Below are 20785 nucleotides of genomic sequence, written 5' to 3'. Positions count from 1 at the left end.
GAATGCATACTGGTTGGGTGGGCAGCACTTCCACCCCTACCATAGGTTACGGTTACCATAACCACCTTGCAAAAGTTTAATGGCCGGACTTTCAACTCTGCAAATGCTATCGATATGTGAAGACCTCAGGTTTGTATGGTATGAAAAATACAAATTAATTAAAAATTTGTCATTTTACAATAGCCTAATCTCTAGTAGCTTACTACAGTGTGTTTTGGATGGTGTAAAGATTTCATAAATTTTTGTATACCATAAAAATAAATAATAATATAATTTAGTATATATATAAATTTTGAAAAAGCCTTCCATACACACACACACTTGAATGGAATTTTTATTAAATTTTTAATGTGGAAGTACCAAAATGCAATACAAAACAGTATCTACATGTTCCATATATTCAGTGTGGATAAATACATATATATGTGTATATGCACTGTATGTGTATGCATCATGCTAGTGTGCATGTGCTTGCCTTTCCCTTTTTCTGTCTGGGTTATTCTTTTTTAAAAGAGTGAGGTTTTCAATCTGGCCCATGAAAGCAGTTTTTAGCATCTTACTGGTGTGTGAGAGTGATAGAGAGAGTATTTCAATGTTAATTTTTTTTTTTCACATTTTGTGTATTATGCATTTCTATTCAGTTTGGTTTTTGTGTAAAGTACTGTACAGTACAGTGTAATTTGTGTTGTTTATAAGCATAATAAAGTGTGTTGAATGTTATTAATAAGCATACTTAATGCATATGGTTATGCAGTATTGACAAGGTGGAAGAGTAAGGGTAATGGTTATGCAGTATTGATAAGGTGGAAGAGTAAGGGTACAAAGTTGCAGTTTTACATCTTTAGTATTTTTTTATAATATCTGAAATTTCCATTATCCAGCAGTGCTTTGGTTGTATTAATGCTGATATGGAAGAGATTACTGTATTGTTAATGGTAGATAAGCATCAGAAGCAAAATGTGATACAATTATCCACAGTACTCTTGCAGAATTCAATAATAAAAAACAAAAGCATTTTTGCTGACATCTACAATACTATGGCAGAATCTCTCATTTTCTATATCAAAAGGTGAAATACCTTTACTGTATTATGTTATGATATAAAAGGGATGCTGTGAAAGGATGCATGAAAGGTCTCAGGTTAAGCATTGTATTATTTCAAAAATTTTAATAGGAATACATTAATAGCTGTAATGGTTTTTGTTTTTAGTAAAGTAAGCTCCGCTGTCAAGAAAAGTCCAAATCGTATACACTGTCAACCACTCAGTCCTCAAAGATCAAGAAGAAAGAGTACTCCAGGTAGCCCTAGGATAACTCCAAACTCACCAAGGTACAACTTTTATTTATATTTTCTTTATTTAAGCTTTCTTCTTTGGTATGTTTCACGGATGAAGAAATGTTATTCATTTGCCTACTGTAGATTATGGTTATAAGATTTTAGTGAGCTATATGAGTTTAGAAATTGAACATTGGCCATGTTTTGTTTAAATAATTTTTTTTTACAAACCCTTGATTAATAAAAAAATAAAAAAAAATTTTGTTCAATATGCTTTTATTAAAATGAACTAAAAAGTAAAAAAATTTTTGAGGCACTAGGATTTTCTTACAATTAATCATGTGTACAAAAATAAAAGCGTTGGGGCCAAACATGAGAAGAAATGCTACAAGAAAAAATTTTTATTTCTTGTAGTATTTCTTTCAGTGTTTGGCACCTACACTTTTATTTTTGTGGACAGGATTAATTGTAAGAAAATCCAGGTATGCCTCAAAAAATTATTTTTTACTTTTTAATGCATTTAATAAAAGCATGTTAAAAAAGATTTATATTTTTTATTTTATACTTTTTAGCCTTGACAGAAATTGTAGCTGATTTATGACTGTAGCTAACGAAATAGAATGTGATATTCTGTAATATCCTGTCAAGCCAAAGAAGTTTTGAAAAATCTGTCGAGTTATTAACTTAATCTACCGAGTTGAAGAAGGTATGAAAAATCCGAAGAGATATTCAGATATTCACTTCATACAAATCCTGAGACACTGGGAGAGGTCACTGTAGGGTCACTAGAGGTCTGCTGACCTACTGATCATGTAAGGTTTTATTGTCACCAGGATTGAGTAATCATGCAAAATTTCAAATCCATGAGACAAAGGGAACAGGTCGAAAATTGAGTTATGAGATTTGACCCAGTCAAACAGACAAAAAAGCAAGCTAAATAAAACTGTATAAAAATGATCTTATTTTGGGATCCTGAAAGTCCAGACACTGTACTCAAAAAAAGTCAGCTGGAATTCCTGTGAATTTTCAACCTTGGTGTAGTCTGATCATAGCTGATGGGAATAGTGGGTTATGAGGCAGAAACCTACATTGTAAGCAGTGGGTTTATATGGAAAATTTATTTATTTTAAAAATTATATTTGTTGTGTAACATGAATCGTGATTTAGAGAGGAAAGATTGATAAAGGTGGAAAACAATAATAATTGGCTAATTGAGATATACAGAAGCACCTTGATATTTCTTGGAATTGTTCTTGTTAACTGTGTGGAATGCATCCAGGCTCACAGAGCAAAGCAAGGAAAGAATACCAGTACACATGCACATTCTGTGCTAATCTCCATCAGAAGGAAGGAGGAGGGCACTAGAAATTGTTTAATGGTTTTATGTAAAACTTTGTTTTATTGTAAAATCATAGTTTGTCATTACAAAAACTCTATAACCTTAAAAACAGTCAGTCCCCAGTTACGGGTGGGGCTTCCAGTCTGACGGCAGACGATAACTTAAATCGCTGATAACCAAAAGTCCGTGATTTTCAGGGCTTCTTCAGAGTCGTCGATTTTCAGTTATCAGTGCCTCTGTTAGGCATGTGTCGGCGCCAGTGCCCAATTATCGGTGCCGATAAACCAAAATCAGCGATTTTCGCCACTGAAAATTGATGTTTTGCGTCACTAGACAAGCGCCATAAAAGTGGATCGCTGATAACTGGGGACTGCCTGTAACCAGAATCACAAATATAAGGGAGGAAAAGGCAAATGCCATTGTGAAAAGGAGGACGTAGCTGTCAGAAGTACAGTTCCATGGGGAAAAAAGCTGTGGATAGTTGGCAGAAAACATCTAAATGAGGAGGGCTCCCATATTTAATGAGTTGGCAGTGAAATAATTCTCCAAGAAATACAAGCTTCCGTAGGCCTGATTGATGAAGGATGAATCATGAAAAAGAAAGGATAATGATTGATTCAAATCTCTCCCTACTGAAAATACATAGCACATCATGCTAGTTAGTTCCAAGGATTACATATAAGGAATTCTACAAGTGATTTCACAAAGATAAAACGTAGGAAAGATGTTATGACAACACCAGGTGCTTCTTTTAAGGATAGTAGAGAATACCAAATTATATTTCAGATCTAGAGAGGGCGAAAGGGCTAACCTTATGAAGTCCAGAGAGGATGAAATGTGCAAACCTCATGAGCCCTAATTGTGATTGTAGCAAGGCCCTCCTTGGATGCAGCAGAATATGCACAAGAAATGACCTGTAGTCAATAATCAAGAGAAATTTTAGTCATTGGTCATTCCTGGTGAATGTGGTGGAACTTCTGAGAGGGAGTTGGATGGACAGAATCTCCTTGCTGAAGGCTGGATTTAACCCTTAAGGGATGGGCTAAATATATATTCAACACACCCGCAGACCGGGCAAACTTTAAGGTTGGCCAATTTAAGAAGAAAACACATCAGTGGAAAGAGGAAGCTATGCAAATGCACATGGTGTAAGAAAAAAAATGTTACAAATTTTTCCCTGCCTTCTACGCGAAGTTGAAAGTGACTATTTACAACCGTGTGTGGGGCCTATTTTACAAGACACTCATAAAATTATGCTAATTTTACCAAGTTATACATACATGTTTTTTCTAATAATTTATTTTATTTTATTTTATTTTGTAAAATTATAATTACAACTCGTGCAATATCATAACAGATAAGAACTAAAATCAGTAACATATTCTTAGTATACTTGTTGCAAAATATTTACGAGATTTACTGAGATGGGGAGATGCAGTAACTTTTTGTGAGGTATACATATTTTTTCTAATATTTCTTTGCACTTTTTTTTGCAAAATTACGATTATAGCTGTCATACTATTATGAACGATAAGAAGTAAAACCAATAGCAATCCCTGGGTATATTTATGAGCAGATAAATAAAAGGACGTCATGGTATAGAGAAGGGCAGTACATTCACTCATCAAGTCTCAAGGCACACTAATCCCCCCCCCCTGACCTGTGCTGAGCTAAACAGGTGCCATAAGTCATCTATCGACCGTTGAAGTGCTAAGAATATCTTTCTGCTAAATTCATCCAAACCGTATGGCATGTAGTACTAATACTCATATCAGTTAGCCTGTCCATCACTCAAAACCTGTTATAGATACTCATATGATGATGTCTGTTCATTAAGGGTTAAAGACCCTTATCATCATCATTATTATTATTACAGGCAGTCCCAGGTTATTGGCGGGGTTCCATTCCCGATGGCGTGACGACAACCGAAAATCACCGCTAACCGAAAATCGGCGATAATAGCACTGATCCCTGGTTAGCGGTGCCGATAACCGGTGATCAGCACCGCCGATAAGAGGCGATCAGCACCGATAACTGGTTATCAGCGACGAAAATCTGGTTATCGTCGTCGCTAGACAAGCGCTGTAAAACTGGATCGCCAGTAACCGAGGCTGCCGATAACCGGGGACTGCCTGTATTATTATTATTATTGTTATTGTTATTATTATTATTATTATTATTATTATTATTATTATTATTATTATTATTTAGTGTTATTATTATTATTAATAATATTATTATTATTATTATTCCGTAAATGAAACCTGTTCATATGAAACAAACCCACAGGGGCCATTGACTTGAAATTCAAGCTTCCAAAGAAATGGTGTTCATTAGGAAGAAGTAAGAGGAATTAAAGGGAAATACAGAAAGAAGAGATCCCACTCATTGAAAAAGAAAAATAATTAATACTGTAGATAGATAAACAGATAAAAATGTATTAAAATGCAAGAATATTAGTACAGTATTAGGGTAGTAATGCACTGCATTTTCACTCGAACTTGTGGAGTTCCAGCTGCACGACATCCTCTGGGAGGCTGTTCCACGGTCCAATGGTGTGAGGAATAAAGGACCTCTGGAACTGAGAAGTTTGACAGCAAGGCACATTTACTTCCGACAGGCAGTCCTTGGTTATCAGCGGGCTTGGTTATTGGCAATCCTGTTTTTTGGGGCTTGTCTAGCGACGTAAATTGGCAATTTCCAGTGCCTATATATGCTCCGATACATACCTGACAGAGGTGCTGATAACAGAAAATCGGTGATTTTTGGCGCTTATTGGCACTGATAAGTGCCGAAAATCTCCGATTTTCAGTTATTGGTGATTTTCACTTATTGTCACGCTGTTGGAGCAGAACCCCCCGCCGATAACTGGGGACTGCCTGTATTGGTGCTGCCGTTCAGCAAACCTGGTTGCTCTTGGCAGATAAAGAGGATAAGGGATCAATCATGAATGTCAAAGATCTCTGCTGAAGTATAACTTGTGAAAAAGTGACAAACCAAAGACCATCCGTGATGGTCCAAGTAGTAACTGCTACTACAGTATTAGGAAAACAAACCACTCTATCAAAAAGAGATAAATCTCTGGCAGAAGCAGACATCCACACCGGAGAACAGTATTCCAGTAAAGGAAGTACAAATGACCTAAAACAGGTTGCATTGATTTTATCACTTATAAATATATGAGGTCTTACAATCAGTGCCTAACTTTTGTGCAGAATTGGCTGAAACTTTCATTAGATGTTTCTCAAAAGTTAGATGTGAGTCAAACGTTACACCTAGAATAGTTAAAGCTTCAGACTCAATTAGCAAAGTTCCATCCACCTGAAGGGGAGGATGGGGTGGAAAATCTGTATGAGATCTGCTAATCAATATTATTTTCGTTTTACTGGCGTTCAGCCTCATACCCCACCGACTACACCATTTCCTGATCTGGTCCATGTCCTGATTTAGGCTGAGGGCTGTTTCATTTTGCATAAGTGGAGACTTTACTACACCCACAAGTGTTGTGTCATCATCATACTGGACAATCTTGTTTTCCAGGCCAACAGCCATATCTCTTGTGTACACTAAAAATAACAGTGGACCAAGAACACTGCCCCGTGGAACTCCAGACACAATAGGTCTTGGTTCACTAGAGGTCCTTTCCACAACAACTCGCTGCTGCCTACCTGTAAGGAAACCTTGAAGTAATCCTACAACATATCCAGCCACTCCAAGATTCTGAAGTTTATAAATAAGTGCTTTGTGATTTACTAAATTGAAAGAACACTAAAATCTATTTGGATTACTCTGCACTCAAAATCGTTATCAAGGTTCTCTTACCAATGGCATGTTGAAGTGTAAAAGAGCATCACAGGTACCTAACTGCTTCCTGTATGCATATTGACTATCAGCTAACAATCCTTTAGATTCCTTATACAGGCAGTCCCCGCTTACCAGCGGCATCAGTTAACAGTGTTTCAATGTCACAGTGCTTGGCTAGTGACATTGTTAACCAGATTTTCAGCACCGATCTCTGGTTAATGGCGCCGTTAAGCAGGAATTTCGGCGCCGATATCCAGTTAACTTCACCGTTAAGTGGGGATTTCGGCGCTGTTATCTCTGATTTTTGGTTATTGGTGCTCGGCGGGGGGTGGAACCCCTGATGTTAACTGGGACTGCCTACTTATATAGTGGCTTAAAAGTAAGTTTTTCAGCATCTTTGGAGAGGACAGGGAGAATAGAGAATGGCCTTCAGTTACTGCAGCCTGCAGATATGCCACTATTTGGGACAGTCATCTGCAAATATACGTTGACATAAAAATCTATAGGATTTACTAATCTTGGGAGACAACACACCAGAAACTTTTTAAAAAACAAAGGGAAGAAACCATCAGAATCTTCTCCACTCCACCTATCAAGATTATCCAGAATTTTCGTAACTTCCTTGGAGCAAAATGCAGTTTTCTAAGAATAGGTTCAAGATGACAAGTATCACAGAGAGGGACATCCTCACCTGATTGCTTAGCTCCAAAAGCTTGATGAAGCAGTTCAGCCTTTTCCTTGGGGCCAGTAACCAATCTATCATCATTTGTTGGTAGTGATGGAATGGAAGATGACCATGACTGAAAGATAGATGATGCCAATTTGGTTGACCACAGATGAGGTTGAGTAATTCCTTCAGGTTTTCTCTTCAAGGAATTATTATAATTTCTCTCGGCTGTATTATAAGTTCTACTTGCAGCACAGCAAGACTCAACAAAAATGGTGTAATTTTCATTTGAACACTTTTGACAAATTCAATTTTGCATTGAATTTGGTCAGTTTGTCATGGTAGGCTTGTCTACATGGGACATAGGAAACTGCCCTATTTTAGTATAAGGAGGTAGGATGGAATAGCTAATGGACCAAAAAGTCTCAAAAACTCTTGGCTGTGACTTCCTGGGCAAGTGAGAGACCAGCTGGTGACCAGTGTCTCAGGTGTAAAGCACCCCCCCCCCCAGAGCATGGAGCTCACCAACACTCTTATAGGAGACAAAGGTGATTGGGAATACAGTTTTGAGAGTCAAATCCATAAGAGAGGCATCCAACAGAGGCTTGTAATATGGCATAGTAAGACTGCACCACAAAGGTCAAGTCCCAACTTGGAGGGTTTTCCAAATCTCAAGGAATGGATTTAATGAAGTTATTGAAAAGGTTTGAAACACTGTCATTCCTGAAGTTCTAGATGTCTTGAGTAAAGGCCAGAAACAGGGAAATAACCTTTTTTATAGGCAAGAGAGAGAGAGAGAGAGAGAGAGAGAGCATCTTGACTTTCCTTAAATATGCAGAAAAAAGTCTGCTAGGACTGGAATGTAAACCCATTTGTTGCATCAAGCCATAAATTTAGCCCACTTTGCATAGTGAAGAGCTGTGGTGGAGGACCTGTAGGGGATAGCATTAGCATCCATAATGACCTTTAAGCCTTTCTCTCTCTGAGACTGCTGGGTAATTGCCATGTGTAAAGCTGCAATAATTGAAGACAAAACTTGTGGAAATGGGGCTTTTTCAGAAGATACCTCCAAATGAGAAGAGACTTGGGAAGACCCAGAAGATTTAGAAACCATTCCTGCTGAGGCCAAATGAGAGTGATGAGGGTCATCTGAGACTTTTCTTAGTTTAAAAATTTTTCCACCACCTGTCTCAGCAAACTGTATAGGCCATCCAAGGTAGAAGCCTGGCATCCACTTCTCAAGCTGCTGGGTTCAGCTAGGGAGAACAGTACAGAAGCAGTCTGGCATTTAACAACTAAGCAAATAGATCCAGCAAGGGAATCCTCCATATTTATCACAGGGCCTTGTAGATGTCTTTGATTGAAGAGACCACTCAGATTGGAGAACTTATGTGCTATGCTGAGACTGTTTGCCTCTGTTGCTGACTCCTAAAGCAGACTTTCTGCCAAAGTGAAGATCTTCACAGCCGGCAGACATAGTAACTGTGACCTAGTGACCTATTTTTTTTTTTTTTTTTTTTTTTTTGTCCTTAATTCCAAAGGTAAGTGATGCCAGCAGTGTTATCTGCCAGTGGTCTAGAGAGAATGGTTTAAGTCCTAAGGAGACCACCTGAAGCTCTAGAAAGTTGACATGCAGGTGACTGTCCTCTCTGGACCAGACATCCTAGACTTGACAGGTGGGCTTCCCATTGGGGGTTGGGGGAGGGGGGTGGTAAGGCACCTGAGAAATTGAGGTCTAGTCCTGGGTTAGTAGAGAAATTCCTTTCAGCATGTTCTAGTAATCCCTCCACCAGTGAGGGTCATGAGAATGGGTTCTGTGGACTGGATCCTGACAGCAGGAGACTTCAAGTCTGCATTTTAACATAAGGTCAGCTGGAGCTGTTGGGAGCAAATAAAGGAATGACTACAGTATATGAAACCAAAGTGTCCAGAAAGATTAAGTGGCCAGTCAATACTTGCCAAGATTAGCCATAGGACAAGGATGAGGAAGGAACTAACTGATTGCCTTTCATAGGATGTGATTCATTTCATCTCCTGACAGATGGGCCAGCTTTGCAACTTTGTCTAAAAATATTCCTATGTAAAGTACCTGGGTGAAATGCCACAGGTGCCACAGGTCTGACTTCTTTAGGTTAACCTGCAGACCCAAACTCAGACAGACTCATCAGGATCCCTACAAACCATGGTATATACACCAGCATCAAAACATCAAACCCCTTTGGCCTACTATAGTTCTCCTGCCTGTCCCCAAAGAAACCTTATACTATGAGGAAGGCATTGAAGGAAATGGAGTGGATGAGCCTATGCCAGGCCTCCAGCCCCCGGACCTTTCCACTCCATATGGTAAAAATAAAAAAAAAGCTCTTGGCATCACTACCACCCTCCATTGGGCAAGTATCCTCTCCAAGTTCGACTTGATGAAGGGCTATCTCCAGGTACCAGCCTACCACGAGGAAATCCTGAAGACAGTGATCATCACACCTTTTGGGGCTTACACATTCAACTATATATTCAGGCTCTGGAGCTCAGGGGCCACACTCCAGAGGCTGATGGACTGCATTCTTGGTGACTCCCCTTCTGTGTTTGTTGTGTGGATGACACCATTATGTTCTCTGGAAATCAGGAAGACCACCAAAACTTATCAGAGCTGTATTGTGCATGCTTTGAGATAACGCTGTAGTGATCTGTCCCAGAGAATTTATCAGGGCCTCAACATTGAATGCCTGGACAATCAAATCTCGGCATGCTGCCTGTTGCCACTAGTGTAAGTGAATGTAGACACGAGTTTGGAGAAAGATGATTTATTCGCAAGGGTTGACTTGCTTTTGATATGACTTGTGGATGGAAATGTGGTCACAGGTGGTTTAGTGGGCATGCATCTGAGGTCTAGTGACAGGTGATATGAATGACTGACAATCATGAATGTGCTGGCACTCTGTGATTGGTTGCCGAACCTGCCTACTAAACCTGGGTTTGGCAGTGAAGCTCGAAGCTTTCAGTACCTAAACACTACATATCTTACTGGCTTAGTCAATAATTCAGCCGTCATGGGGTCAGGGATATGTAACATCATTGGCCTTTAAAATGAGTGTGGAAGTAAAAACTGTGATTAATTATGCCTCATGTAAGATTCCTAATACTTTGGTAATGGCCCTATCAGTGCTGCTGGTCAAAGTATTTTTACCTCTCATGATAAATTAAGTTCCCTTGCTTCTTAATCCACAACCTTGTAATCTTTTGATAATGAATTTTAGCATGTAACTCTGGGGTATCTGTTCTCAAGCTTTATAGATAAGGTGAATATATTATTTTCTTTCCAGTTTTTATAGAAGAGATGAATATTTTGTTCTTTTTAGATCTTTATGAGGAATTTTGACCAGTACAAATCCTATTCTTATTAACAAATTACCTGTCCATTTCATGCCCCTTGTTAGCTCTAAAGTATTTTTGAACCATTAGGCTCATAATTCCAGGAGTTCATTGGCCCTAAAGGCCATAACTTAGTATTGAAAGAGAGATGAGTTCCTTTCCACATAAATAGCTACTCAGGATATTGTAAATTAATGGGTGTGATAAAATAGATACATTTGTAAAAACTACAAAGACTAAAATTATTTTTTTCATACAAACTCTTTGCTTCATGAAATTATTGAAAGCCTTCCTCTCAACCCTACTCTCTCTTCTGCAGCAGTTAAGACAACACATGGACAATACTGTATTTTATTTCCATTGGAAGGGGCTCTGGAGCCCTGATGTGCAAATGGTGGGAGCTTTTCTTGTTCATCTTGCTTTTGAACATGTCTGAAAAATGAGCGGATGTACAGTTTGTTTGTTATAAAATGATGGATTGCGTGACAAAAGTAAATTCTGTATAAGCCATTAAGTAATCAGAAGTGGATTGTAATGAAAAAATTCATTTCAGTTTCAGTGATACTTCTACCACTGTTGGTAGGCAGAACAAGCCTAAATTCAATAATTATTGAACAAGTAATGAGTTACTTTCAATACTTGCAATTTATGCATTCCAAGATTCATCCAGTGAGTGGAACATTAACATGATTGTCAAATGATCTAAATTGAATATATCTGCATACCAGCTGTGCTTGATTATAAAGACAGAAAAGTTAATATCAGTACTGTTTATAACAACCATATTGTAAAGCCTAAATCAACCACCAAATTTAAATAATCTTCATTGTTTCATCTGAAACTTGGCAAACAGATGACAAATTTAATACGTAAAGATTTATGCAAGTAGTGTAAATATTTCAAAATCAATTACAGAATGGTTGAGAGTGCAATATACATTATAATACTGCACATTACTACTACAGGCAGTCTCTGATTAACGGCGATCCGGTTTTACGGCGCTTGTCTAGTGATTAAAATCACTGATTTCCGCTTATCGGTGCTGATAATTGGGTATTGGCGCTGATACATACCGAACAGGGGTGCTGATAACCGAAAACCGACACTTTTTGACGCCGATAGGCCCCGAAAAATGCTGATTTTCAGTCATTTCACACCCTCAGAACAGAACCCCGCCAATAACTGGGGACTGCCTGTATATGTATTTGTAAGTAATTATTATTGATAATAATAATATGGTATTGCTTAATGCTTTGTAAACCAACACCAAAATTGCTTCCCTAATCTAGTGAAAAACCAAATGAGCAGGTTTGAGCTTATGGCAGAGAGCAAAAAAGAACTCAAGCTTTACAAAGCAGCATGAAAAGTAAAACCTAAAGTTAGGAAAGCAGCATGAAAATAAAACCTAAAGTTAGGAGAGGATCAAACCAAAACTAACTCAAAGACAAATAAATATCCCTTTTTCCGTAATTAGCCAAACTGACCAATATCAGTGAGAAGGAAACTCACAGAAAATACTCTGCAAAGAATATAGAAATGCAAACCTAACACTGAGCATGTTAACACTATAGTAAAAGCCACGGCTCTTTATAAGTTAAGCCCCACCTACTGCCTATGTCACGACCATCCCTGGAAGCTGATTGGTTGGCAGTGGTTTTGTAAAGTTGGTTAACACTTTCCTGTCCAATTGGCGTAATATTACGCAATATCACTCTGCCCCCTTCTTTTCTGACTGACGTAATTTTACGTAAAATTTACCAACATTTTTCGTACATGTGGTAGGGGTAAATTTTTTTTATTTTCGGACAGTTGGTGGTTTCCATAGGCTAAAGCAAATCTTGGACCGTAACTCAGGCATCAATACGCCAGCCAAGCAGTTCCTATACTGCGCATGCGCAAACCGCTGGCATAGTAAATTTCTCACAATGAAATCAGCTGATCCTACCCACGCTTCTCTCTCGTATCTTACATTTTTTTTATAAAATGTAGGATTACATTATTGGAAACACTCTGTTTCGTACCCTCTTTTTCTATAAATTTTTTAGTTCCTGTACTGTGCATGCGTAAATCCCTGGCGTAGTAAAATTCTCACAATGACATCGGCTGATCCCACCCACGCAGGCCGGTCAGGCCACACTTCTGTCAGAGACCATGCGTACGAGGTTGGGTAAACACGTGTGGCTGTTTACATGCAGTGATGTCAATCGAGAACAGTTTCCATCATGCTTTCGCAAAGTTTTTACGGTAAAACTAGCGGAAAACGCGTTAGTGCATCACATAAGAGACGTCTGGATTTTAGGCAGGGCTCTGAATCTCATTTTTCATTATTATATATATCGATGTTTAGAGAATTTTGTTGGCTTTCTCATAAAAAATAATTAATTCGCCTAACTGTTATAGCTTTTGAGCTACGAACGATAATGTTGACAACGGTAAAATTTTTTTCCGTTTCGAACAGCTTATAACGTCAAAATGAAACTGTTGCCGTTACCGAAGCCATTTTTCTTGACTCTCACTTTATTCCTCACTTTATTCCTCATCCTTTCCTCTACATTTTTGTATATTTACAAAGTAATTTCTATGAAAAATATCCGAGCTAGGGCTCTTCAAAAAAAAAAATGTCTAGCAATAATTCTCACCGTATGCCGGGCAGCGCGCTCTGTTTCTTACCCTATTTTCTATAAATTTTTCACCAACTGGACTTATTCGTTTTTCATCCTTTTATATGTCGATATTTAGAGAATTTTGTTGGCTTTCTCATAAAAAATAATTCATTCGCCTAACTGTTATAGTTTTTGAACTACGAACAATAATGTTGACAACGGTAACTTTTTTTTCGTTGATCAACTTATAATGTCAAAATGATAATGTTGCCATTACCAAAGCCATTTTTCTTAACTCTCTCTTTATTCTTCAACTTTTCCTCTACATTTTCGTATATTTACAAAGTAATTTCTGTGAAAAATAACCGAGATACGGCTCTTCAAAAAAGATTTTTTTGTAGCGATAATTCTCACCATACGCTGGGCAGAGCGCTCTGTTTCTTACCCTCTTTTCTATGAATTTTTTCACCAACTGGACTTATTGTTTTTCATTCTTTTATATGTCAATATTTAGAGAATTGTGTTGGCTTTTTCATAAAATATAATTCATTCGCCTAACTCTTATAGCTTTTGAGCTACGAACGATAATGTTGACAACGGTAACATTTTTTTTCGTTTTGATCAATTTATAACATCAAAATGAAACTGGTGCCGTTACCAAAGCCATTTTTCTTGACTTTCCATTTATTCTTCAACTTTTCCTCTACATTTTCGTATATTTACAAAGTAATTTCTATGAAAAATAACCGAGATAGGGCTCTTAAAAAAAAAATTTGTTCTAGCGATAATTCTCACCATAGGCAGGGCAGAGTGCTGTGTTTCTCACCCTCTTTTCTATCAATTTTTTCACCAACTGGACTTATTCGTTTTCCATTGTTTTATTTGTCGATATTTAGGGAATTTTGTTGGCTTTCTCATAAAAAATATTCATTCGTCTGACTGTCATAGTTTTTGGGTTACGAACGAAAATATAAAAATAAGTAACAAATTTTTTTTTTTCGTTAAATAACTCACATTTTTTCGTATTTAGAGGGCTGGGACTCTTATTCTGACTATTCCACCATAAAATATAAACATTTAGAAAAAAAGGACAGCAAAATGAACGTTGTTGGCATAAAATTTCTGTTTTTGCTGAATTTTCGAAATAATTATTTTTTTGCACTATCGAGCGCTCCCAGACACATTGGGACTCATGTACCCTCAGTGATGTGATAACTAAACAGATAGGAAAGGGTTAATCTGTGGTTCTTTTCATGTTCATTAATTTAGTAATACTGTAGTTGTTTTACCGAACTAAAATAAGTTCTGCTGATTGTGAAAAGGAAACATATTACTGTATTCTCTGAAATGAAATTATATTACACATCTCTCTAAAAATTGTAAAAAAAAAAAAGGAAAATATAAATTATGTAAGGAGTGTTGTGTGATGCTACAATGTGGTTTTTCATAAATTAGGTTAACCTGATCTTGGAAGTGACTTGAGGAATATCTCTGTTCGAATTGGTGCACTTGAATGATAATGACTGTCTGATATTGTCAAGCATGTTTCCATTCTAAATTTAAACATAAAGACTGTTCCAGTGCTATGCTGACTGGTATTTCATATTGATTTCAGGAAATTTGACTGCGTTTTGATAATCATGAAATTGATTACATTGCAGTCATTTACACATTTAGTGAGATTACAAGCAGTGACTGCACTCTGCAAAACCAGAATAGGCCTATGTTTAGCCTAAAGTTACAGTATGATAGACTACGCAAATCCTACAGGATATGGATTGTGCCATAGCCATTGTGCCATGGCCTTCCATGGTCTTGGGTTTGAGTTCCCCTGCCTGAGGGTGCAATCAGGCATTTATCTTCTACTTCATCCCCCTCAATGTGGGACCACCTTGATGTGGTGAGGGGGCTCTTGAACCCCAGGAATTTGTGCCCGGGTTTGAGTCCAAGAGTCTCATATATGATGATATATTTATTTGGACTAATTTTATGAAATTTTCCACTTTTTGTAAAATTTATTGGACATGATAAATAGGAAAAGGTATCATAGCTGGGATTGGGTTTATATCTGAAGCTAAATAGTGGGAACTGTGGTAGGACCATCAACTACCCAATAATGTTCGGACCTGAGAGATATCGGATTGATATTTCAAAGGCGGAACTATTCTTTAGGGCTGGACCACGGACTCCAGGGGGTTCTGGTTCTGGGGATAGGACTCTCAGCATTCTATCCGGTTTGCCCATAACATGATTAGGGTGGGGATGATTGTATTCTTGCAATACTCTCAGTCCTAGCATGCGGGTTTGGCTTACACTTGGGCCACTCTAATCATGTTGTGGCATCCCCTGTGGGGTAGGGTAGGGGGCGGACATTTGGGAGTTGGTTCTCACTTGTGCCATTGGTGGAAGAATAAGCCCCATGAAAGGCTGATGATATCTTTTTAAGGTTTTCAGGTTTGTTTTTTTTTTTTTCTCTCTCTAATCTTTATGTCTAGTTGTTATAAGGATTTGAGTACCCCTGGGCCCTTTGATGGTGCTATTCTGGCGCAGAGTGGAAGTGACAATTTTTGTACTAGAGTCATTACCGAATCCATAAAGTAAGGATTCTGTTAATGCTGCCTTGTATGCCATGATTGTTGTAACTGCAAGGCTTTTGTCTTCAAAAAGGTATAAAAGAAAATTTAAAAATGTTTCCTTAGAAATCTCAACTGGGCTGTCAGTATGGATATAATCTAACCATATCTTCCATACGGACTGGTATTGTCGGATAAGTGATGTGTGTAGTTTTTACACTGGGTACCTAGCAATGTTGGGTGAGTAATTTTCATGGTAGGCAATATTTAAAAAATCCATATCTGAAGGTCTCAGCTCAGAAAGGAGGATGCGTAGACAACTTTCCGATCCCCGACCATACAGTTCCTATTGGTATCCGCCTCTTCCTCTGCCTTTGTCCTTGATAGGCATTCCAGATGTTGCTTTTCCTTTTCCCTATAAGAAGGTCTTTGGACCTTGTGAAAAGGATGTCCTTGCTGTTGTTGTCCTTGTGTAGGGAGTTGTCCCCTCTGACCACCTACCCATTTTTGAGGAAAACTTTTGGGACAGAAGGCTGGAGCTACTTGGTGAGCAACTTCAGCCTTATCCAAAATGGAAGTAGAGATCCATTTTCTGTTGACCTGGTAAAGTGTGTCATCTGTAGCTTTTAATGCTATGGGCACAGGTAAGAGAACTGTTTCTTGTAGTGGTTTCTCCTTGTCTGGTGAAGGTGGTGCCAGGTGCCATTCTGTATTAGTGAATGCTGTCCTGTCTCTAAACTACATGTACAACTCCAATCATAGTTTTTCTCTCATTAATTAGATACCATCAGGAGAGAAAATGCACATTGAGGCGTCTTGCCAAGGATTATTATCATCATCAGGGGTGAGTATTGGAGCCCCTATTATGTTTTGATCTGAAGTTTTGTATCAAAACTGGCTATTTTGTTGTTCCAGTTGGAATTCTAACATTAAGACCTTGTTTGGGCTGAATTTGTATCCACTCACGCTTTTTGGTTACAGGATGCAGTACTTTACACTTTGGGGTGCACATGATTGACTCAATTTCCTTAATTTCCTTTTTGGAATCATGTATCATGTCCCTTATATATTGGCAAGTACATCTTTGATGTTACTCATAATTTCCTTACGGATTTGATCAAATGCCGCAAACTATGTATCCCTTTTAGGGGACCTTGTGCAATCTGACTGAGCTTCAACTACTGAACTATAACTGCCTGTTAACCAAGGGGCAGAAGTCCTGGGTAAGTTACTATACCCCTCTGAAAATGTAGTAATTTCAGTTGGGGTTGGGTGGATCCTAGTATCCCTTTTGGGGGAAAGAACCTGTTCAGCATCTGATAGCTGCATAGGGTATAGAAATCCTGGAAGGTTTCTCCCATGGTTAGCTGATATTTGTGTCCCTGATCCTTCTGGGTTCAATATGGCCATTTCAGTGGCAATGTCCACTTCATGTTCATAAGTAAGAATGTCACCCCCATGTAAAGATTCATCTACTTCCTCTGTGGGGAGGCCTGCTTAACCTTGGAGGTACTGGGGACTGATGTTACTGGGTTTTGGCCCAAACGTAAATCTTGTTCTGAGAAAGGGTTAAATGTCTGCTGCCGGAGTTCTGCCAGAAAGATATAATCTCCCCTCCCCCTTCCTCACCCTTACTGAACCCCTAGAACCCACTGAGACAGCTGAAAACAAGCTGATTCGTCCTTAAAATTTGCTGCCAGGAGCATACTATAAATTTTGCACATACTGGCAACCAACCAAATTTTCCTTGTTTTTTACAAGAACTGTGCACATAGCAGGTGGTGTGGGCTGTACCCACTGGCAAAAAACGAACCAAGCAATTTGCTGCGGAACACTTGAGCTGAGGGTCCTGCCTAATGGCGGCCCTGTAGTGATATAAAACAAGTTGTTAATAGAAGCTAGTTAGTATTAATTGTCTGTAGTCCCTTATATAGATAGTAATATATTCAATATAACAGGCTAATTTGATTACAATTGTGTAGCTGTAATATATTGTATTAAATATCTATGTTAACTTGAACCCTCTAAGATTTAGGATAGTTTTGACACCAGTATATGGCTGTATTACCCATGCAGGTATACTGTCAGTCCATTTCCAAGGGCTATTTGATTTTCAATTCTGAATGTCATGCCATTTAGACTAACTGCTATAAACTACTGTAATTTGTTTAACTAACCCAAGCTACTGTTGTATACAGCTTAGGTTAGTGCTTCTAGCATAATCTACATTAGGCTAAGACTAGAGGATTTCTTAGAGGGTTCTAGCTTACCTTATTCTACGCCACTGCCTATTGTAGGCTTTTTTTAAACTACCCTTTTATATGGTAGCTGGCCACTGCTTTATTTAATTTGAACTACTGTTTTTAGGCTAATAGTAGGATATTGCCTTAAAAATGGGGTTCCTACTTAATCTGGTTAGGCTACTGCCTGGTTTAGGTTTATATCACCTTTAAGGATATAGGCTACATAAGAACCCCACTGATATATAGCCTTACAGGTAGGCTACCGGGTTGTAAAAACTAGATTATTTTATTAAGCCTAGGATACTGTTTATATCTAATCCTAGGCTATTTGGACAAAACTACTGTTTAGACCTAGCCTAGTACAGGCAGTCCCCAATTACTGGCGGGGTTCCGTTCTGATGGTGTGATGATAACTGAAAATCGCCGATTTTCAATTTTTGGGGTTGGCTTACCAGCACCGAAAAGTGCCAAAAATTGGTGGTTTTGGGTACTTCTGTTAGGTATGAATCAGTGCCCATACCCAATTATTGGCGCCAGTAAGTGGAAACTGGCGATTTTTATCCCAAAAATGGCTGATTTTGTCACTAGATAAGCCCCGTAAAACCGGATCCCCTATAACCAAGCCGCCAATAACTGGGGACTGCCTGTATAGGGTATTGCCTAATCCAGATTATTTTAGATCGTTCTTAAATTTATAGGCTAGATCACTCTTAAATGCATAGGCCATATAAAAACTGAAATGTCCCAGTATGTAACCTTATAGTTAGGCTACCATTTTTTCTAACCCAGGTTGTTGTTTATATCCAATCCCAGGCTATTTGGTCTACTATATAAAACAATAATTTACTAATGTGTAACCTTGCAGCTAGGCTATCACTTGCTCTAATCTAGGGTAGACGCTAGGCTATCACTCGCTCTAATCTAGGGTACGTCTAATCCAGATTATTTAATTCATGCTTAATGGTATGGGTTACATAAAACACAATTACCTTAATATGTAGCCTTAAAGCTAGGCTACCATATCGTCTATCATAGTTTACTATTTCATCTAGTCATAGGTTACTTGCTGTAGGCTAACGCTTAGTCCGATAATGGGATGTTTTGTGAAAGGTTATCACTTAATATAAGGTACCGCCTTCTTTTTTACAAGAACTATGCTCATAGCAGGTTAATTGCACAGGCTATAAAAGGAAAATTTTTACTAATCTGTAGCCGTATAGCTAGGCTACCATTTTATTTTGCCCAGATTATTGTTATTATCTAATCCTAGGTCCATGGTTTAAGTTAGGCTACTGCCTAGGCCCATAATAGGGTGTCTTTAAGGATTCTAACTTATCTTAATTTAGGTTACTACCTAATCCAAATTATTTAGTTCATACTTCAGGATATGTAATCCTACATTATAGGCTACGGGCAACATCCACTATTAATCTAGTCTAAATTATTCTTCATAACCCTTAAACGCCGACTGGACGTATCGTACGTCAACTAAAATTGTCCTTCAGGTGCCAAGCGGACGTACGGTATGTTGACTACAAAAGTTTTTTTAAATATTTGCGGAAAAATAGTTATAGGCCTAGTTTGCGAAAGATTTTAAATCACGCGCCTTGAGGGATGCTGGGAGTTGGTGGATCACGGTGTTGTTTTGTTTACAAGTGTTACCGAGCCGCGCATGCGCAAATTTCTTTTTTCCCGCACTACAGAGCATCAGCGACACATCTCAGAAATTCTTTCGTCACTTTGTTGTAATTTTTGCACCATTTTATATTAATCGTTACATAAAGTTTTATATATGAAAATATGCACAATTTCAGGTAGAATACAACAAAAAACAACCCATGGTTGTAGCTTTTATAAGTTTTGAAATATTTTCATATAAATCACGATAAGTGCTAAAATTTCAACCTTCAGTCAACTTTGACTCGACCGAAATGGTCGAAAAACGCAATTGTAAGCTAAAACTCTTACATTCTAGTAATATTCAATCATTTACCTTCATTTTGCAACAAATTGGAAGTCTCTAGCACAATATTTCAATTTATGGTGAATTTTTGAAAAAACTTTTTCCTGACATTTGCGTGCGGTAACTCCGCCGAAAGTCTCGGAAATTCTTTCGTCACTTTGTCATAATTTTTGCACCGTTTTATATTAGCCATTACAGAAAGTTTTACATATGAAAATATGCACAGTTTCATGTAAAATAAAAAAAAATAACCCATGGTTGTAGCTTTTGTCAGTTTTGAAATATTTTCATATAAATCTCGATAACTGCCAAAATTTCAACCTTCGGTCAACTTTGACTCAACTGAAATGGTCGAAAAATGCAATTGTAAGCTAAAACTCTTACATTCTAGTAATATGCAATCATTTACCTTCATTTTGCAACAAACAGGAAGTCTCTAGCACAATATTTCGATTTATGGTGAATTTTTAAAAAAAAAATTTTCCTTATGTTCGCGCGCGGTAACTCGGCCGAAAATTTCAAAAATTCTTTTGTCACTTTGTCGTAATGTTTGCACCGTTTTATATTAGCCGTTACATAGAGTTTTATATATGAAAACGTGTGCAATTTCATGTAAAATACAACTAAAACAACCCATGGTTGTAGCTTTTATCAGTTTTGAAATATTTTCATGTAAATCACGATAAGTGCCAAAATTTCAACCTTTGGTCAACTTTGACTCAACCAAAATGGTCAAAAATGCAATTGTAAGCTAAAACTCTTATATTCTAGTAATATTCAATCATTTACCTTCATTTTGCAACAAATTGGAAGTCTCTAGCACAATATTTCGATTTATGGTGAATTTTTGAAAAAACTTTTTCCTGACATCCGCGTGCGGTAACTCAGCCGAAAATCTCAGAAATTCTTTCGTCACTTTGTTGTAATGTTTGCACCGTTTTATATCAG

General features: G+C 37.8%; 1 protein-coding gene across 6 annotated transcripts in view; it reads left to right on the top strand.

Annotated features, from left to right (window-relative positions):
- Positions 1 to 20785, top strand: part of LOC136831403 (uncharacterized) — a 475267-nt gene that overhangs the window by 309484 nt on the left and 144998 nt on the right. For 2 of the 6 annotated variants that reach the window (XM_067091782.1, XM_067091781.1), the window contains exon 1: positions 1079 to 1330. In XM_067091782.1, the coding sequence (XP_066947883.1) occupies positions 1194 to 1330 (137 nt within the window). In that variant the 5' untranslated portion in view covers positions 1079 to 1193. Of the gene's footprint in view, positions 1 to 1072; positions 1331 to 20785 lie in introns of those variants that run through there. The other 4 variants (XM_067091779.1, XM_067091785.1, XM_067091780.1 and 1 more) reach the window with 4 other exon arrangements.

The sequence above is a fragment of the Macrobrachium rosenbergii genome, chromosome 48 (assembly GCF_040412425.1).
Source record: "Macrobrachium rosenbergii isolate ZJJX-2024 chromosome 48, ASM4041242v1, whole genome shotgun sequence".
Taxonomy (NCBI): domain Eukaryota; kingdom Metazoa; phylum Arthropoda; class Malacostraca; order Decapoda; family Palaemonidae; genus Macrobrachium; species Macrobrachium rosenbergii.
This window is presented reverse-complemented; position numbering and strand designations above follow the sequence as displayed.